Source organism: Sarcophilus harrisii, chromosome 4 (assembly GCF_902635505.1).
Source record: "Sarcophilus harrisii chromosome 4, mSarHar1.11, whole genome shotgun sequence".
Lineage (NCBI taxonomy): Eukaryota > Metazoa > Chordata > Mammalia > Dasyuromorphia > Dasyuridae > Sarcophilus > Sarcophilus harrisii.
The window spans coordinates 409,488,114-409,505,642 of record NC_045429.1 but is presented as its reverse complement, the minus strand read 5'-3'; the positions used below and the strand labels follow the sequence as shown (position 1 = coordinate 409,505,642).

The 17,529-nt window shown below is 35.8% G+C and overlaps 1 protein-coding gene across 1 annotated transcript in view; it reads left to right on the top strand.

Annotated features, from left to right (window-relative positions):
* VAV3 (vav guanine nucleotide exchange factor 3) overlaps positions 1 to 17,529 on the top strand; it is a 449,592-nt gene that overhangs the window by 287,714 nt on the left and 144,349 nt on the right. Inside the window, exon 17 of the mRNA XM_003769710.4 lies at positions 2,123 to 2,223. Coding sequence (XP_003769758.1) covers positions 2,123 to 2,223 — 101 coding nt within the window. The remainder of the gene's footprint in view (positions 1 to 2,122; positions 2,224 to 17,529) is intronic.

Sequence of the window (17,529 nt, the reverse complement as noted above, 5' to 3'; positions counted from 1 at the left end):
ACTCTGAATTTCTCTCTCCACTTATAAGCTGCTAGGCTTTGATCATTTTCTTTCTGGTTTACAGCTTTTACATCTATTTTTTATTCTCACTGATACTTATAGTTCTTCTGACTCACCCTATTCTTCCTGTCCATCATCCCTTCTTTAGCCTCCCTTCTTAATCTTGATCTCATACTTAGCCAGTTCAAGAATTCACTTTTAACTACTTTTGAATCCATTGTCCTCTTTTTTTATTGCCAGGCAGCCTTGTGAAACAGTAACCCTCCATCTTCTATGTTTTTACTTACATGTTATTGAACACTCCTAGAGAAAGTCACATAATAATGTTAATTTGGTTCCCTTTGAATTTATTATATTTAATCTTACCTGGGCACTTACTGCTCTTTTTATTCTATCTAGATTTACTCTCTCATACTTTACACTGTTCCAAAAGATGCTCTTGCTTCTTACTTTATTTAAAAAAATAGAGGTCAATTGTCATTGGCTCTTTTTTCTCTACTCCTTACTCAATTTCTATTTTCACCAGCTTCCATTCTCTCTTCCTTTGCTCACTTCTCTGATGAAGAGAAGTCCTTTCTCCTTTCTCAACAACTATATGAGCAGGCCTATTCAATCATTGCCCCCTATCCCTATAACCTTTAGTATTTCATCTACTCATATCTTTTCTGCCATGTACAAACATGCACTGGTCTTTCCCTTAAATCCTTAAATCCCCCCTTATGCCATCGTCATACTTTCCTTCTTTTCCAAACTCCTAGAAAAAAGTTTGCTTTAAATACTTGTTGCATTGATTTCAAAACTTTCAGTGTTGCACAATTGCCTATCAGATAAAAATAAAAACTCCCATTTTTGATATTCTAGTCTCTTCACAATCTGATTCCAATATACCTTTACAACTTAATCTGATATTAATTTTATATGCTTTATATTTCAGTTAAAATGTTCTCATTCTTGTCTTGAAATCTACTATTGCCATGTCTTTCCTTACACTATTTCCAGTGGCCTAAATGAACTCTTTCTTCTCTACTTCCTTCAGATTTCATATATCACTTTCTCCATAAAGCTTTTTCTGATTCCTTTATCTTATATGAAAATGCTCTCTACATCCCAATTATCATAGAACTTTGCAGAATTTGTTTATGTATACATCATGCTTTCTTTTCCCATCCCCATTAAATTGTAAGTTCCTTAACACAGTTCTGTTTAGTGTCTGTCTTTGAATTCCCAGTGTCCAAAATGCTTTGTATATAGTAGGCACTTACTAAATGTTTAAATTAAATTTGGTAGGAGTATTGATTTATTACTCTGGTTCTTGTTCCTGAACAATCTTGACACACTTTCTCCTTTTTATTTTCTCTTTCCCTGTCTTTCCTTGGAATATTTTGTTGATGTTATTTTTAAATTGCTACCATTTCTTAAAGATTCCCTTCTGTAAAAAGAATTCTGTCTTGTAATAAGTACAATTAACAAAACAAGTCAACACATTAGTCATGTCTTGACAATATATGCCTCATTCCACATCTATAGTCTGTTACCATTCTTTCAAATGAAATCATGATCATTAATATATTGATCTGAATTCTGAAATCTTACATTGTTTTCTTTTTCATTATTTTCTTCTTCATTCAAGTTGTTCTACTTATTTTACTCTGAAGTAGTTTATATATGTCTTCCCAGTCTTCTCTGAATTTCTCAAAATTCCCAGAGAATGTGAATCTACCCACACTTACTCTTATAGATTAATATTCCATTAAATTTATATGCCATTTTTAAAAGCTATTTCCCAATAGGAGTGTACCCATTTAATTTTTGGACTCTTCCTACTATAAAAAAAATATATATATTTTTTTATCTAAGAGACATTTCTTTCTGCTTTTGGCCTCATTTTGGATTATGTTCCTAGTAATGATAACTCTTGATCAAAGAATATACTGAGTTTACTGACTTTTCTTCTAATTCCAAATTGACGTCATTTCCTCAGAACTTTTAGTTAAATTTTCTTCTCATTCTGGAAATGACTTTGAATAAGACCAGCATTAATTTCTTTCATTTGTTCTAATGATTTCATATATAGAGAGAATTTATCACCTTTAATGTTTCACTCTCTAATTTTACTTTTCAGAGGAACATTTTATCAAGGCTATTTATGTTTCAAGTGTGGCGCCAGAGCACACAAAGAATGTTTAGGAAGATTAGACAATTGTGGCAGAGTTAATTCAGGTGGTAAGTCATTTTTATTGTTGTGATACTGTTTTTAATTAGGACATAAACCTTGCTAAACATAATTAAGGCTTAATTTACCCCTAATTTGTGTTTATTGTAACATATATGCTTTGAAAACTACCATTTATAAGCACAATTAGAAGAAAGCTTAAAATTCATGTGACTTATCCTTGTTAAATTAAATGTTAGAGAGAAAGAAAAAAAAGCTACTAGAAGATACAAAAGTAGTACCTTGTTCACCTTGTAGCCCAATTCTATCACACATCATTTTCTTCTAAGTAGAAAAAAAGATAGTTCTTTCTTTAATACCTATCTTTCCATCCATTCATCCATCCAACCATCCATTACATTCTCTCTCTCTCTTTCTGACTTAATCATTGGTGTATTCAAGTGTTAGATTTTCCTGATATGCTCCTGGATGTTTGGGGCAGTCCTTCAATTTGACTGCCAAGGGCAAAAATTATATGTAGACTAATTCATGAATTAATGAATTCAACACACACACACATATATTAAAGGCTTAGTCACTGGTGCATTGGATTATTAGATTTCTCCCAAATCCTCCTAGATGTTTGGGGGCAGTCCTATTTGGTTGCCAGGGGCAAAAATCATATGTAGACTAATTCATGAATTAATGAATTGAATTAATTATCTTTTCCCCACATCAAAGACATATATTGCATTTTAAAAAATCTTACTTTAAAACTTTGCCCTGGTTTAAAAAAAAAAAAAAAAAAAAAAAGGAATGTCACATTCCCGTTACATGAGACAGACAGGCACATAGGCTCTCAGGATCTTTTGGTTTGCTTGCAATTATGCATTCAGCAGGCTTTTATCTCTCATCGCCCCTCCTGGGTTCCTTTAACTCTCTTCCTTCTCTTTCTTTTTTTGCTTCTTTCTTCTTTCTCTTTTTTCTTCTCTCTTGTTGTCCTTTTCCCCTGAGTTTCTCTGTTTTATCAATAAGTCCTTTCAAAATCAGTCAAACTTTTTGAACACAAGAAAGTGAACTTTAACCACATCAGTTCAAAAGGCAGTCATGTCAAACTTTGATTTTCCCCAAGGAAGCAGTGGACATTGAATTATTTTGGATAATGTGAAGAATAGAATAGAGAATATGAGCTCATTTTAGATTCATTTAGGTTCAGATAATGGGACACTTGTTATAGGAAGAGAAGTGAATTATATTGCATCTTAGAAATTAAATTTTAATGTTCATATCATAAGAAACTACTTAATTTCCAACAACTCACAAAGAAGATAGTATTAAATGATAGGCATTTGTGGTATAATGGAAAGTGTGCTCAGATTAGGAGTCAAGAGACCTGACCTCCATTCTTGATTCTACTGTTAACTGGCTGTGTAACCTTGGGCAAGTAATGTAATCTTTTTCAACTTTAGTTTTTCTTATATGCAAAAATAAGGATATCGGGCCAGTTGTAGAATGTAACTGAAATAATGGTAAGGGATATGTGGACCATTTTCCTTTTTCATTTCTGTAGCTCCAAAGCCCGGCACAAGCAGGCCCTTAACAAATACTTGTTGATTAATTATTTTTATTTAAAAAAAATTTAAATAACAGCTTTTTGTTTTAAAAATACATGTGAAAATAACCATTAAAATCTTATAAAATCTTATGTTCTAAATTTTTCTCCTTACTCCCATCTCCCTTCCCTAGACAGCAAGTAATCCAATATAGGTCAAACATGTGCAGTTCTTCTAAACATATCTCCATATTTAGATTGATTAATTTTTAATTGAATTTTCTAAAGTTTTTCAGAGGGAGAGAAAGAGAATTTGGATATGTGATTTCATCAGTGGGAGAACTCATTCTAAGAATTGCTACTCAATAACTCTACCATAATTTAGAGTCTTAGTGAGTAGATTGGGGGCACTGAGAGGTTAAGTGTCTTGCCTATGGACCCAGAGTTATTAAGTGTCAGAAGGACTTGAATCTTTCAAAATTTCCTAACTCTTATCTCATCCTCTGTCTCCTACACAATGCTACTCTTTTATAGGTAAATGAAAGGGAATTTTTCTTTTTTTTAAGTGCTGTTTTATGTAGCTTTATTTTTAAAATTCACCTTTCCTAAAGTAGAAAATATGATTCATACTTTCTAGATATAACATTCTATCCAATTCAATTTAGCAAACATTTAGTTCTTGATATTTGCAAGACACTGAGCTAGTACTGAAGTGAAAAGCCAGCTGTTAATTCTATGCAAGAATGGGAAGCAGATGAAATGTAAATTAAATTCTCAAATTAAAAAAAAACTCAATGCTAATATATAGTCAAATATATTTTTATATTTTACCTTTTCTCTACTTGTTCTCCACTACCAAGTTTTTGTAAGTTTGTAACCATACTTTCCTTAGGCATGTGTAAATTGGAGGAAGAATGACCTAGGTTTGTGAGTGATTATATTTTAATTATCTTGCTTTTGCATTCTATTGATTAAATGTTATAATATAATTATTTTATTCTTGCTTTTGCTCTCTCACTTAGTAAATGTTTTATATTTAAGAATTAATGGCATCATTACGGCTGCTTTATATAACTTGAAAGTACATCAGCAGGGGCTCAGGAGCTACAGTGATAAATTTAGATGTGTATTTTCCAGTAGCAGATATATAAATCAATGAGAGTGAGTTTAGCAATGTGGTCACCACATTATAGAACTACATCTATTTGTCTAGACTATGGCAATAATCTTCTGCTGGATCTCCTGGACTCAAATTTGGCCCCATTCCTCTATTTAGTATCCAAGTTTACCTTTCTAATGAGCAAATCATACCAAAATCCCCCTTTACTTATCAAACTCCAATAGTTCTCTATCACTGCTGGGGTCAAAAATAAAATCTTTCATTTTTGGTATTCAGAGCCCTTTATTATTATCTCCCACCCCTGATATCTCCAATTTTCTTACATCTTAGCATCTCCTATCTATCCTGTAATCTAGTGATACTGATCCCCTCGTTATTCCTCACACAAGAGATCCTGTCTTCTGACTTCATTCCCTTTCATTCCCAGACCTTCCTCTAAGCTTCCTTGGCTTCCTTCAATCTACAGCTAAAATCCTACCTTCTTCAAAAAGCCTTTCCTGATCTTCCTTAATATTAGTATCTTCCCTCTGTTCATTACCTCCAATTTATCTTCTATATATCTAATTTGTACAGTTGTTTTCTTTTGGCTTCTTGAATTAAACCTTGAGTTATTTGCAGAGCCATCATTTACCTTTTTTTGAAACCCCATCTTTTTGCCTCAGACTTTTACTAGCTGGGTGCCATGGACAAGTCACTTAATCTCTGTTTGCCACAGTTTCCTCATTTGTAAAATAGGGAAAATAATAGCACTTATCATCCAGGGTTGTTATGGGGATAAAATGAATAAACTGCACTGTGAACCTTAAAGTGCTCTGTAAATGATATGTCATAGCTAATTTTTAGCTATTATGGAAGGTAACACTTTTAATACTGTGAAAATTAATTTTGAACAATAAAATATGAGGAATAACTTTGAAAATTTCTCTGTGTTACTTATGTGAGAAAAGTAAAGTAAAATGATTTTAACAAAGAAGCACTGGGGCAGCTAGGTAGCACAATGAATTGAGCATCACTCCTGGAGCCAACAGGACCTGAGTTCAAATGAGACCTCAGATACCTGACATTTACTAGGTGTGTAATCCAAGGCAAATCATTTAACTCCAATTGTCTTGCATAAAAAGAAGAAGGAAGCAGCAGCAGCAGCAGCAGCAGCACTATCTTTGTCCTGGAAATAGTTTTTTCCTGATTAGATCTTATATCTAAAAACTAATGCCTCAAATCTCATCTCAGAGTTTTTTTTTTTTTAAAGGCACAAGGTGTGGTATTACACAGTCTGTAATCTCTCTTGTTTTTGGAAGCTGAGGCTGCTGGATCCCTTAAGTTGCTACAATTCTAGTCTGAGCAAGATAGGAAAACTTAGTCTTGGGAAAAAAAAGAATAAATGTATAAATTTGGAATACCTCAAATTTAAGAATTTTTAAAAGCCTTGCAAGATGCATTCCCTCCTTATTGAAATAATCAAGCTTAGACAATTCAGAAACTAGATTAGAGTTGCTATCATATTTCTTAGGAAAAATGAACATTTTTAGAAACATCCACAAACATTTATTTAGCTGGACATTGTGCTAAACATTATATTTAAATAAGCTTTTCTAACTTGATTCTAGGAAGTTTGAACAGTAGGTTATTGAAATGATAGTAAGTACATCTTACATGCGCAATTGGTTTTGGACTCCTGAGTCCCATTATGATCTATATGATGATTTTTCAAATTTAGAGTATGAAAGATAGAGGGTTTGGCCAGATAGCAGAGACTATATTTCAGTAACTATCTTAGCAAAAATTGAACTGGAGAGAAAAAAAAAAAAGAGTGCTATTTTCCTCCTCCCCTCCTCCCACATCCTTCCTTCATCCTTGTTTTTTAATCTCCATTTTCTACATTTATTCAGTTCCCCTAGCTAATAGGTTTGAGATAGCAAAGGGCATCTTTCTCTGTCCTCCTCACATGGATGTCCTTTGGTATAGCACTGGCAATACACAGGTAACTTAAGGCATTGCCAGTTTTTTTTTTTTTTTTTTTTTTTTTTTTTTTCCCTGCAGATTGTTTAGGAGTAACAGTTAAACCTTCTGAGCCTTTTTGGGAAGGAAAAAATGAAGGAGATGTCCAGTTATTTACAATTATATGCTGCCCACTATGAAGACAGCTGGATAAGATCTTTGAGAGGCAGTGTTGCAAATTCCATCTCAATAGTACCTAAGGGACCTTTGGGAAGCCATTTAACTTCATCACATTCCAGTTCCTCATCTGTAAAAAAAAAAAAGGGCGGGGGAATAGGATTATATAGCATTTAAGGTATCTTCCAAGTCTAAACCTGTGATTTTAGATTTATTTAGGTTTATTTATGATTTTAGGAGAGATAGTGCAGTATTAGATAGGGTCATACATTTATCCTGCATGTGGGACTCTCAGAAAAAAATTTCCATATTAATGAAATTAATGTGTTTGAAGACTTTCAATCATTGAGCAGATTTCCTCTTTTTGGAAAGCTACTCCTTTCAGAGAGGAGACTGTCTATCCCACAATATGTCAGATCTGGAAGTGGGTCAAGATCATTAGAAATTTTTAGCAGAGTCCTAAATATAAAGAATATTCTCTTGTCCTTTAACACCATGGAAACAATGGAGTTTAGCATCTGATTAACAAGAATAATTAATGAAAATAGAAAGCTACCAGATGGTAGGCTGGGGTGAATTTCTCCCCTTGAGGGTGGTTTTAGAACCCAGGATAAAATGGGGAGGGTTGGAGGACCATGTATAGTCTCTTTATTCCATGTCCTAGCTAGTAGAAAAGAAAAGGGACATTTTATCTAGTACCTCCTTAACCCTTCCAAGTTTTACCTGAATTTTAATGGAACAAAAAAAGCTAATAAAACCAAAGGACAGGGGATAGATCCTGCTCAGCAGGTCATATAAGTCCCAGGCCCAAGAATTGGGGTATATGGGTATTCAGGGCTGCTGAAATTTTGGGGGGGCTTTCTATCTTAGGTATCTACCTGCTACCCAACTCTTACCTATGACTCTAGGAAGCTGAAGAATGCACAGTGACTTTAAAAAAATTAAAAAGAATATACAGTAACTGTACTCTGCTAAACCATTTTGGCAGAAGGGTTAAATGTGGCTGATGGTAACTGAAGGACCGCAAACTCATTAGTAAGTTGGAGTGGGGATGTCTATCCCAAACATATAAAGACGTCTCTGGCAGGAATAGGTGAATGTGAACAATTTGTTCCAACAAGCCATGAAGATGATGGAAGAAGGCACTGTGGTGCACTTAGAGGATGGTTAGAGTTGGAACATGGCAAGGTCATCTACTATATTCCAAGCCATCACTAGTCATCTTGAATTTTGTCTTGCTGCTGGACTTTGATGATTGGAAGAGAGTGAGCCTGATAACTTCTTACAACTCTGCCTGAAATAAATCCAATTTATGCATGAGTCAAAAGATATCACTCAGAGCATTATACCATTTTTACCTATTTCAAAGTCATGTGGCATTGAGCAAATGATGAAGCAGCAGATGCAGATATAGTGGGAACTGTAGTTGCAACCCTGCAGAAAGGTGTTCCTATTCCTAGGGTAGTCTTCTTATTACAACAGCAGTGGAATTCTGCTGTTTGTCTGAGAAACCTTTATAAAGTAATGTCCTGCTTATCTCCTGGTGTGAGGAAGGAATTAAAAAAGTTGCCCTAAAAATTGTCTGCTTAACCTGTTAAACCTAGCCTGCTAACTGTGGCAGGCAGGACTCCTACCCTGAGCTGAAGCCAAAAAAAAAGGTACAAAAAGTTTTAAAAAGATGATACTGCTAATCATTGGCACATGTAATATGTGCAAACTTATGGACAATGTGAAAGAAATTCAGTAAAACAGAAAGATAAACAACCCTTGTTGGAAGAAAACTCAGCAGATATCCAATCCAAAAAGCAGTTCTGAATAAAACAAGGCTAGAAAATGTGATGACCGCATTAGCACCCTGGATACTTTAGAAACAGCAGGAGTCAGGATAAGTAAAAGTCCTTAATCTTTATTATTTGTTGAAGCAGAGGAGAGTGGACACAGGAACTCCTCTCTCTTCTCTTGCCCAGAGTCCTCTTGCAGATCCTACTCCACCTTCTTATCCCCCCTCCTCCTCTCCCTAAACATCAACAAATCAAGCCTGCACAGAATGGTGGGGCGGGCCATTTTCCAAGCAAATGCTAATAGAGTATTGTCCAATTGGTAATTAGCCTCAAGGGCTTGTTTGTCCAAACCTCAGTGCATCTGCTCAGTTTCAGCCCATTACAAGAAAAAGTTTATAGAGCTCATATACATTTTTTTGAATGGCCATAGTGATGGGGAGCACTGTGAAGCTGGCATAAGTTTTGCAATCAAGACTAATTTAATCAACAAGCTTGTATATCTCCTAAAAGGAGTGAAAGATAGGCTCATCTCAAAGTGATTGCCATCTGCAAGGAAATGCCGCACTACCATCATCAGTGAATAACTTTCTACTATGACAAGCCAAAGAAAATTTATATGAAGGCCTGGAGACCCTAGTCATCAATGTGCCTAAAGAGGACAAGCTTGTAATTCTAGGTGACTTTAATGTCAAAACGGGCACAGACTATCAGACATGTCAGGAAGGAATGGTGTTGGAAACAGCAAAAGCAACACTTACTACTCAAGACCTGTCTATCTCATGACCTTATCATCATCAGCACTATCTTCCATTTACCTAAATGTAATAAAACTTTGTGAATGCCCCCTCATAGCAAACATTGGCATTTAGTAGACTGTCATTATAAGGAGAAGAGACTGACAGGATGTGAGTGACAAAGGTGATATATGGCACAGAATGCTGGACCAATCATGGACTTATTCTCTGTTAGCTAAATATTTGCATTTAATAAAAGTGGTGACCCCAAGTTAAAGTTTTACCAGAAGACTTAATGTGAAAAGATTAGAATATTTCTCTGATTGTGGCTAATTCAGTGGAAAGAAAGTTGAGCCAACACATGGTTGGCAATAATGGAGCAGAAAATGAGTAGGTAGCATTCAAAGATTTGCTGAATAGCACCACATTTGCTCATCTAGGCCAGAATACTTTCAAACATCAAAAATGGTCTGACAACAATGATGGAGAAATTTGAAAACTGTTAAATGAAAAATGAAAACACCACAAGGTTTACCAGAAGGATAGTTTATCCATCCCAAAGAAAATACTATTTAACTCCATCAAAAGTAAAGTACAAGCAAAATTTAGAGAGATACAGAATTCTTGGTTCAGTAAGAAGACAAATAAATTCTTTTTTATGATGTCCTGAAGGCTAATTATGGGGCAAAGACCTATAGAACTATGGTGCATCTCAACTACTCAATGCTGATGGAACCACATTGATAAAGACCTAATCCTGGAGAGATGGACTACACACTTCCAAAATGTTCTAAATAGACTTTCAATTAATGTTAAAGCCACTGATTGTATAATTCAGGTTGAAGTCAATCCTTCTCTAGCTGAACTTCCAACTGAAGAAGAGGTTTGAAATACCATTAGATTCTCTTGTGTGGCAAAGCATCTGGTGCCGATTCTATTCCAACTAAGATTTACAAGTCAGATGGTCTACTGCTTATACAAAAATTGATTGAAATTTTTAAGGTTATATGGCAAGAGGAGGCCATTCCTCAGGAGTTCAAGGATGTCTCCATTGCTCATCTCTCTGTAAAAGAAAAGTAACTAGGTTGTCCTGTGACAATTCCAGTGGGATCTTTCTTCTCTTCCTTCCTTCCTTCCCTCCTTCCTTCTTTCCTTCCATCCTTCTTTCCTTCCATCCCTCCTTCCTTCCATCCTTCTTTCCTTCCATCCCTCCTTCCTGCCTTCCCTCTTTCCTTCCTTCTTTCTTTCCTTCCTTCCTTCCTCCTCCTCCTCTTCCTTTTCCTCTTTCTTCTCCTCCTCCTCCTCCTTTTTCTTCTTCTTCTTCCTCCTCCTCCTCCTAATTCTTCTTCTTCTTCTCTCTCTTTGTCTCTCTCTCTTTCATTGTTGCCAAATTGAGCCCTCCTTAATAAAGTGATCCTTCACTTGGAAGATGGTCATCTACCTAAGAGCCAATATGATTTCAGAAGGGACCAAGGAACGATTAATATGGTAGTTGCGGCTGGACAAATTCAGGAGAAATGTCAGAGGTATGAACACAATGTTTGTTTATCTGACCAAGGAAGCTTATGGAAAATCATGGAAAAATTTGGTTGCTTAGAAAAGTTATCAGTATTGTATACAAGTTTTGTGACAGCATGCTTGTACAGGTTCTGGATAATGAATGATGCTCATGTGCTTTCTGAGTCGCCATTAGAGTGAAGCAGATCTGTGTGCTTGCTCCCATGCTTTTTTGCTTGATGTTTTCAGTGATGTCAGATACCTTCAATGAAGATAAAAATAGCATCAAGGTCAGCTATCATATTGACAGTAAATTATTTAACTTGAAAAAGCTACAAACCAAGACTAAAGTGAAGGGAGAGTTGATACTCAACTTTTTTTTTTCTGGGATGATTATGCACTCAATGCAGCCTCTGAAGCTGAGATGTAACTGAGTATAGATTGACTCTCTGCCACTTATGCTAATTTTGACCTGACAATTAACAACAACAACAAAACAAAGGTTCTCCACCAGACAGCACTGCACCAGACATGGAACAACTGATTATAGCAAGTGGGGAACATTTTTGAATGATATGAATAAATTCATTTACTTTGGCAAGATATTTTCCAGGGATGTCCACAGAGATGATCAGGTTGGTGTACCCATAGCCTATTATGGGCCAGAACTCTTGTACTTAAAACAACTCTTCTTACAAAGTGTTAACTCAGTGGAATTGATAATACAATGGTTATCTAGTTTAGTATGGTGATTAATAGTTCTCTAGTTCAGTACCTTAGTACTTAATATGGTTCTACAAGAATCATACCTATGATATAATTAAAAGAGAGGATATAAGTTGGGACATCCTCAGCCAGAGTCAGAGTCAGAGAAAACAAGTAGACTGGAGGCAGGAGCTCAAGCTCCCAGAGCCAAGGAGAGACAGATTCATTCCATCATCCACCTTTGTGATGGCTGGTGGCTGAAGCACAAGCCCGGGGATGCAGAGCCAGATTCATTCATCCTATCTCACATCACTGTGGTGGCAGGCCTGTCCTCCTTAGCTTCTCCACTGAAACAAGACTTCAGAATGCCTCTAAGAAAGCTAGCCCGGGCCTCAGGCAAGGAAACGAGATTGTGAAGGAGATAATAAAGGATTTGGAATTTAATACCTGGCTATTCTCATAGTGATTAATCTACTAAAAAAAAAAAAAAAAAAAAAAAAAAAAAAAGGCTGCCCCAGAGACCTCCAGAAAATGAACTAAGAAATGGCTTTACAATAGCCAAAGAATTCTCCAAAGTGTGAGAAAAGAGGTATTAGATTGCCTACTAAAGTGAAGTTCTACAGAGTTGCTATGCTTACCTCATTGTAGTATGCCTATGAAACCTGGACTGTTTACCAGAGCCATGCCAGAAAACTGAATTATTTTATGAAAATTCTGAAGATCACTTAGCAAGAGAAGACTCTGGACACTGAGGTCCTTTCTTGATTCAATCATTCAAACTCTACTAAGAGAGTGCAACCCTAATGGGCTGGTCATGTTCACTGCCAAATGTACATTGATCTAAAAGACCATTTTATGGAGAATTCACACAAGCATTTGCATAGAGTCAGAAGAAGAGATACAAGGACACTCTTAAGGTCTGTCTGAAAAACTTTAGAATCAATTGTGAGATAGTTAACACTGGGACAGGATCACTCAGCATGGTGTACAACATCAAAGAAGATGCTCTGCTGTATGAGCTAAGCAGAATTATTATAGCTTAAAAGATATTTGAGTGTACAAATTTAAAAAAAAATCTCTACTCCAAATATTCATATGGTCTATTTGTACCTGACCTGTAGCAGAACTTTCTGAGTCATATTGGTAGTTGGACACACTATATCTTGACCTTACCATAGTAATGCTGTTTTGATCTTCTGAGCACAAAGAACAACAATCAACCAACAACCAAATGAGGTCTAAGGGTATGACCAAAAATCTTTTTAAAAACTATTTATCATATGAAGCACTTAATCATGTCATGATAAAGGAAACCCTTCTTTTTTGAGAGAAAAAACTTTTCAGTGCCATTTTGTTATACCTTATCCTTCTTACGATCCTCCTTTCTTCCTAGGCTACCCTTTCCTCTTCTCTAAATACTGAAATCTCACTGATCTTTCTCAAGTTCTATAGAAAGTCTCTTGTGAAGTCCTCCCTAAACATTTCAATCCAGGGTTATGGTGGAGACAGGTTACAGTTAATATTGGTTCAGTTTTCAATGCAAGCACCTCAGAAATCAGTAAATGCTACAAATCAGGACTTGATTTATTGTTTTCTTGATTGTCTAGATCTAAGAAAGTGTGAATAATGCAGCATAAACTTCAAAGCCTGTGCTTACACCCACTCCCATCACAGCCCCTTATTAAACATTTATCAAGTATGCCTCTGTTTCAATCCCTTATGAATCTCCTTCCCTTGGAACTGCATTTAGACATTTTTGACATTATCTAGATTGCATTGCTCACTGCTAATTGTCTTATATGTACAATCTCATTTCCCCCAATTTCAAGGACCTGAGTTTGTGTCTTGCCTCTCCTGCTAGCCAGCTGTATTATCTTGGGCAAGCATCTTCCTCTCATTGAGCCTCATCCATAAAGTGAAGGAATTGAATTAAATCTCTGAGGTACCTTCCAACTCCCAATCCTTTGCTTCTTTGGACTTCTTGATGGCTGGGACTGTTGTAGACATCTTTTATGTGTTACCCAGTACCTTGCCAAGTATAAATAAAAAATACAGCAAGCACTCAGTAAGCACTTATATTGAATGGAGCAGCCTTTATCCCCCTCTCCCAACAAATATCATTTTTCCCCTTAATATATCTGAATTTTCTCTCAGGGAAAATGCTTAGTGAAGTCTTAGTGACATTGTAGGACATATTACCATAGAGCTATTGTAACAAGACTCAATTTGTTAGTGTCAGATCTTCACTACTTGTTACCCTTTGACTTTTGGCATTTTGGTGCCTCATGTTCCTCCTTGGAATAAATATAAAAATATTTGGTATATACCAAATATATATCAAAAAATTGTTAAACACATAAAAATAGCAATAGCTCAGGTTTATATATTAATTTTAGGTCTGCAATGCACTTTACTTATGTTATCCTATTTGATCTTCACAATAACCCTGGGAAGTGGATGCTATTATTATTCATTTTACGAGGGAGGAAATAGGCTAAGGTAGGTACTTCTTTGGATACATATCTCATTTGATCCTCACATTAATTCTGTGATGTTAGCCATTTTAGTTAGGAAACTAAGCCTCAGGTAACTTGTAATTTGCATAGGGTGACCTTGTTAGTATATGAGGTGGGATTCAAATCCACGTCTTAGTCATTCCTATGTCCAGATTTTTGATACTCCACTGTTCTTTAAATGAGGAAGAGGTACAGATGCTGAGTATCCCTTCTGTGCAGAATATATATCCAATAAATAAATCCTTTGCCCTTTAGCATTTAACAAAGCATGCGAGAAACTACTTTTTGAAAGTTTAGCCATCGATGCATGTTTTGTTCTCTAGCCCCTGAGTCCATTCTCACTCTCTGTATGAATTTTTGTTTTTGATCTAGTCTAGTTTGTCATGGAGACAAGAAGTACTTGTAACCAAAGGGTGAGGCATTTACAAGGGGAGAAAAGTCATTGATTCATTCCATTCATGTCTGTACACATCTGTGTCCGATCTGTGTAACAGTTGGAACATAGCAGACCAAGGAGAAGAACCCTTTTAAGTTTTTTGGGGTATGTTTCTGTTCACAAGAAAACTTGAAAATAAAGTGGAGAGTCTTATACCCAGCCGAGGAGTGAGAGGGAACTTCAGCCCATGCTAATTCCTCTAGGATAGAAAGCTGGTCTATACCCCATTTCTATCTCATGCTATTGGACAGCCTGTTCTGCCTTCAAGTGAACAATAGCATAAAGCTATTCTCCCACAGTCTCTAAAGTGCCCTGCCAACAGCTTAATCTGAATAATGGGCTTGGGCACCTGTACATTAGTCTTTCTAAACAAGTCATCACATGGCCAGGATTATTCTGGGACACCCTCTGCTGGATATAATGCTGCAGTTTGCAGTTCACATGCTGGGACAGAGTGTCTCTAATAGGTGAGGAAAACTTCACCTCCTCCTTTTACCCCAGCCTCACCCAATAGAGCTTATTTTGCATTTTTTCCTCTATAAAAGCTAAATCAAATTTCCAGTGAAGTCTCTTGGAGCAGACTACTCCAGTCTGCTCCACCTTTCCTTTAGTGGGAATGCCAGCCTCAGCTTCTGGAATGTATAACTAGCAGATCCCCATTTCTTATCTGCTTAATTGCTTGATTATCTAGGACAGCTGCTGCTGCTGCTGCTGAATTGAAAGAGTATGACTTAGTCTTTTGATGACTGAGAACTACTTAGTGAGGACTTGGTGCATGCAAAGGGAGCATCTTCAAGAACTATATTTATTTATTTTGCCTTTTTTATTCTTTAGCTTTTTATTTTCAAAATATGTGCACAAATACTTTTCAACATTTACCTTTGTAAAATCTTGTATCCATTTTTTTCTCATTCAGCAAGACATAGACAGCAAGTAATCCAATATATGTTAAATATTTCCACAATTATCTGCACAAAAAAAATCAAATCAAAAAGGAAAAAAGAGAAAGAAAATTAAAAGCAACAAACAGCAGCAAAAAAAAAGGGTTGAAAATAATATTGTGGGGGCAGCTAGGTGGTGCAGTGGATAGAGCACCAACCCTGAAGGTAGGAGGACCTGAGTTCAAATCTGGTCTCAGATACTTAACACTTCCTAGCTGTATGACTCTGGGCATGTCACTTAATCCCAATTGCCTCAGCAAAAAAGAAAAATACTGTGTTGTGATCCACATTTAGTCTCCACAGTTCTTTCTATGGATAGGCTCTCACCATCACAAATCTATTGGAATTGGCCTGAATCACCTCATTGTTGAAAAGAGCCACGTCCATCAGAATTGATCATCATATAACCTCATTGTACAATATTCTCTTGATTCTACTCACTTCACTTAGCATCAGTTCGTGTAAGTCTCTCCAGACCTTTCTGAAATCATCTTGCTGATCATTTCTTAAAGAACAATTGTAACATTCATGTACCGGAATTTATTCAGCCATTCTCTAACTTATGGGCATCTACTCAGTTTCCAGTTCCTTATCACTACAAAAGGAGCTGCTCTACACATTTTGAACTTTTTAATGATCTCTTTAGGGTGCAGTTTCAGTAGAGACATTGTTGAATTAAAGGATATGTATAAGATAGTCCTATGGGCATATTCAAGAACTTTATTTAAATCATTCTTGAATCAGTAAAGAACTTTTCCAAATCTTAAAAAAGGACTCAATTTTACTTCATAAAATCATAATGTGGTAGAATGTTTGCACTTGTATAAAATTGTTACACTTTGATAGATGTTATCTCAGCCTGACTTTTGTGATTTTGTAATTTTTTAAAATTAAATGTGGTTATAAGGCTGGGTTCGATTTGTTTGATTCTGTTTGATTTGAATATCATCTCCATAGTTATATTGGCACTGTCTATCCCCTTTAACTTATTGCTTTAGTATTTGAAAAACTTCCCTTTTCTTATCAAATGAGATAGCATATATAAACTGTTTTGTATACCTGAAAGTCCTATAAATTTTAGCTATAAATATCATTAATTTTAAGTTAATTTTAAAAGAAAATGGAAAATGAATCCCCATATTTAGATCATAATAACTCGGTATAAGTGATCATTACCATGAACTAGAAATGAGATATCAGCTGGTTGATTCCATAATATGATATCTGAAAATAAGATACACCTTGAAATACAAAACACTTTCTAAATATTATCTATACTTCATTCAAAAGAACACAATACATTTATAGAATGCTATGGCAGCTATTCAATATGCATACCATTTATACAGCTTTTCCCCAAAACTCTATCCATCCTTTTGTCTTTCCATTTAAATATTTTATAGAAAATAGTCCAAATGAAAACTTTTTTGGACAAAGCCAAATTAATCAATTTTGTTTCCCGTGGTGCTTTCATTATTGTGGGAAAATTGCCAGTGTGCAAACTCTCTATTCTGAAGCTGCAGTCCTGTCACTTACATTGTGGTAGGATAGGTGACTTCCCTGGGGTTTCATAGCTAGTATTGTGTCAGGGGAAGAATCCAGGTCTTCTAGATTTCAGAGCCCATCCTGGACTGAACCACATGAACTTGAATGAAAGTTTGCTGCACTATTTATATACATTAATTTATTCTGATCCTCATCTATAATTTCACTGAGCAGGGTGCTCCCTCTTCCAATAAAGACTGGCACTTGTTCAGCAACATTTCATCTTACAGAGTTGCTTGAGGCACTAAGAAGGCAAGTGCCTTGCCTAGATCATATAGCCCAATCAGCATGCCTAAATAACAGGATTTGAATCTGGATCTTCCTTCCAAAGTCAGTTCTGTACTTTTACATTTAGCTTTAAGACAGAGACACTTTTTGATCACAGACAAAAATCTGTAGCTGTGAGAGAACAAAGCTAATAGGGCAGATTTTTTA